Source organism: Camelina sativa, chromosome 11, assembly GCF_030686135.1.
Source record: "Camelina sativa cultivar CO46 ecotype springtype chromosome 11, ASM3068613v1".
In the NCBI taxonomy this organism is placed as follows: Eukaryota; Viridiplantae; Streptophyta; class Magnoliopsida; order Brassicales; family Brassicaceae; genus Camelina; species Camelina sativa.
This window is the reverse complement of record NC_141890.1, coordinates 37134262-37136234: the sequence shown is the minus strand read 5'-3', so window position 1 is coordinate 37136234 and position 1973 is coordinate 37134262. Positions and strand designations below refer to the sequence as shown.

Here is a 1973-nt window from a genome sequence, read left to right as displayed (position 1 = left end):
CTATAGTATGTTTGCAAAAGCGTATGATATCAAGCACATACCATTATTAAATTTAGAAGTTTATGAAGGTTTTATATTCAGAAAATAAGTACACATAATAACCGTCCCTTTGGAGACATCCGATAAAATTGAAAATATAGAAAGAAAATTAGCAAGGCTTTGCAAGAATTGAAAAATAATCCAAATTTATACCCCCTCCGTTTCAAAATATATGATGTTTTGAGTAAAAAAAACTAATCATAAACAAGACTACATAATATAAAGTATTAAACTAATCTAAAAATTGCATAGAAACTTGAAAACATTCTATATTATAAAACAAAATAACTTCTCTAAAACATCCTATATTATGAAACGGAAGGAGTATTAGTAATACAAAAAAAAGTTAGCAATAACTTTTCATTAAAACATAGACTTGTGTGATACAACTGTTGGAAGCAGCGTTATGATGAGTTAGTAATTCGAATAACGTGTAATGTTTTTAATGTCCTAATAAGTTAAAATCCCATTAATTTTTATATACAAAACTTCGTTGTGATGATTATTATACATAGAAAATGTAGGTTTCTTAATTAACTACGCTATCTAGATTTACACATGTTTTAACTTTTCCCTTTTTGTTTGTAAATACAAAATTTGGATGTAAACGTAAAACGCCGAAACTAATGCTTAAAACATTCGAAACAAAATGTATTGTATGGCTTAGGTACACATGATTGTCTAAAATCATAAGCCAGAAAATAAGTAACAATGTGGAATAGTGGTTTCTCCTTTTTATCTTCACACATGTCTCCAAAAACCAATTTATTTTCTCTTATATATGCCTTTATATATATGTGGTGTCTCTTTATATGCCTAACCTTATATTCATCCACAAAACACACAATAAGAACAACAATAAGAGGTGAGCTATGCCGATCCGATCTAACCCCTTTTTCAATATGGATAGCTCGGCTGTGCTCTCACTCTTGCGGCACACAGGAAATTCCGTGGACTCTAAACATTCGAAGAAATCTTCTGGAAGCATCGGTGGTGGGGTTCTCAAAATGTTCAAGCTCATACCAATGCTATCATCTGGTTGCAAGATGGTTAACTTGTTAAGCCGAGGGCATCGAAGACCCTTACTTAAAGACTACGCAACTACGGGAACAATATTCGGGTTCCGCAAAGGAAGAGTCTTTCTTGCAATACAAGAAGATCCTCATTGCCTACCAATGTTCATCATTGAACTCCCGATGCTGACTTCAGCGCTCCAGAAGGAAATGGCCTCGGAGACTGTGAGGATAGCGTTAGAAAGCGAGACGAAGACATCGAGGAAGAAGGTGTTGGAGGAGTACGTGTGGGGGATTTACTGTAATGGCCGAAAGATCGGGTATTCGATTAGGAGAAAGAACATGAGTGAGGAGGAAACGTATGTGATTGATGCATTGAGAAGTGTTTCTATGGGAGCTGGAGTGTTACCATGCAAGAACCAATATGATCAAGAGACAGAAGGAGAAATGACTTCTATGAGAGCTCGATTCGATAGAGTGATTGGTTCTAAAGACTCTGAAGCATTGTATATGATCAACCCTGAAGGTAGTGGTCAGGGCACAGAGCTTAGTATCTACTTTCTCAGGTCTCATTAACTGTTTGTTACACTTTTCTTTTTGACGTCCTTTTTACTATGTTTTTAAATATAGTTACAAATGGTGATTAAAATTGTCAGAAATGTAATATCTCTACGAAATTAGTTGATGATTTTCTAAATGGGAACTTTTCCATTGAGCAATTATTAAAGTATGTAGAAAAAGGAAGTAGTTGATGAGAGCTTCCCTGTGGGTTGTGGACCATAGTTAAGGCTACGGCTAAGTCTTCATCCTTTTTCCATAGGTACCTCTCTCACGAAAAGGCTACAAAAAGCTAAAATATAAAAACACTTTTCTGGATAATTATATAGGAAAAGACATGAATGTTGATCATGATTTGTATCC

At 34.7% G+C, this 1973-nt stretch overlaps 1 protein-coding gene across 1 annotated transcript; it reads left to right on the top strand.

The window, feature by feature from the left end:
• Positions 1-788: 788 nt before the first annotated feature.
• On the top strand, positions 789-1771 carry LOC104728649 (protein MIZU-KUSSEI 1-like). Its single transcript, XM_010447602.3, has one exon. The coding sequence runs from the start codon at positions 912-914 to the stop codon at positions 1626-1628; it is 717 nt and encodes a 238-aa protein (XP_010445904.1). The 5' UTR covers positions 789-911; the 3' UTR covers positions 1629-1771.
• The last annotated feature ends 202 nt before the right edge of the window (positions 1772-1973 follow it).

Excerpts from the sequence above, each read along its gene's own strand:
- LOC104728649 (XM_010447602.3), top strand. The coding sequence starts at position 912 with ATGCCGATCCGATCTAACCCCTTTTTCAATATGGATAGCTCGGCTGTG.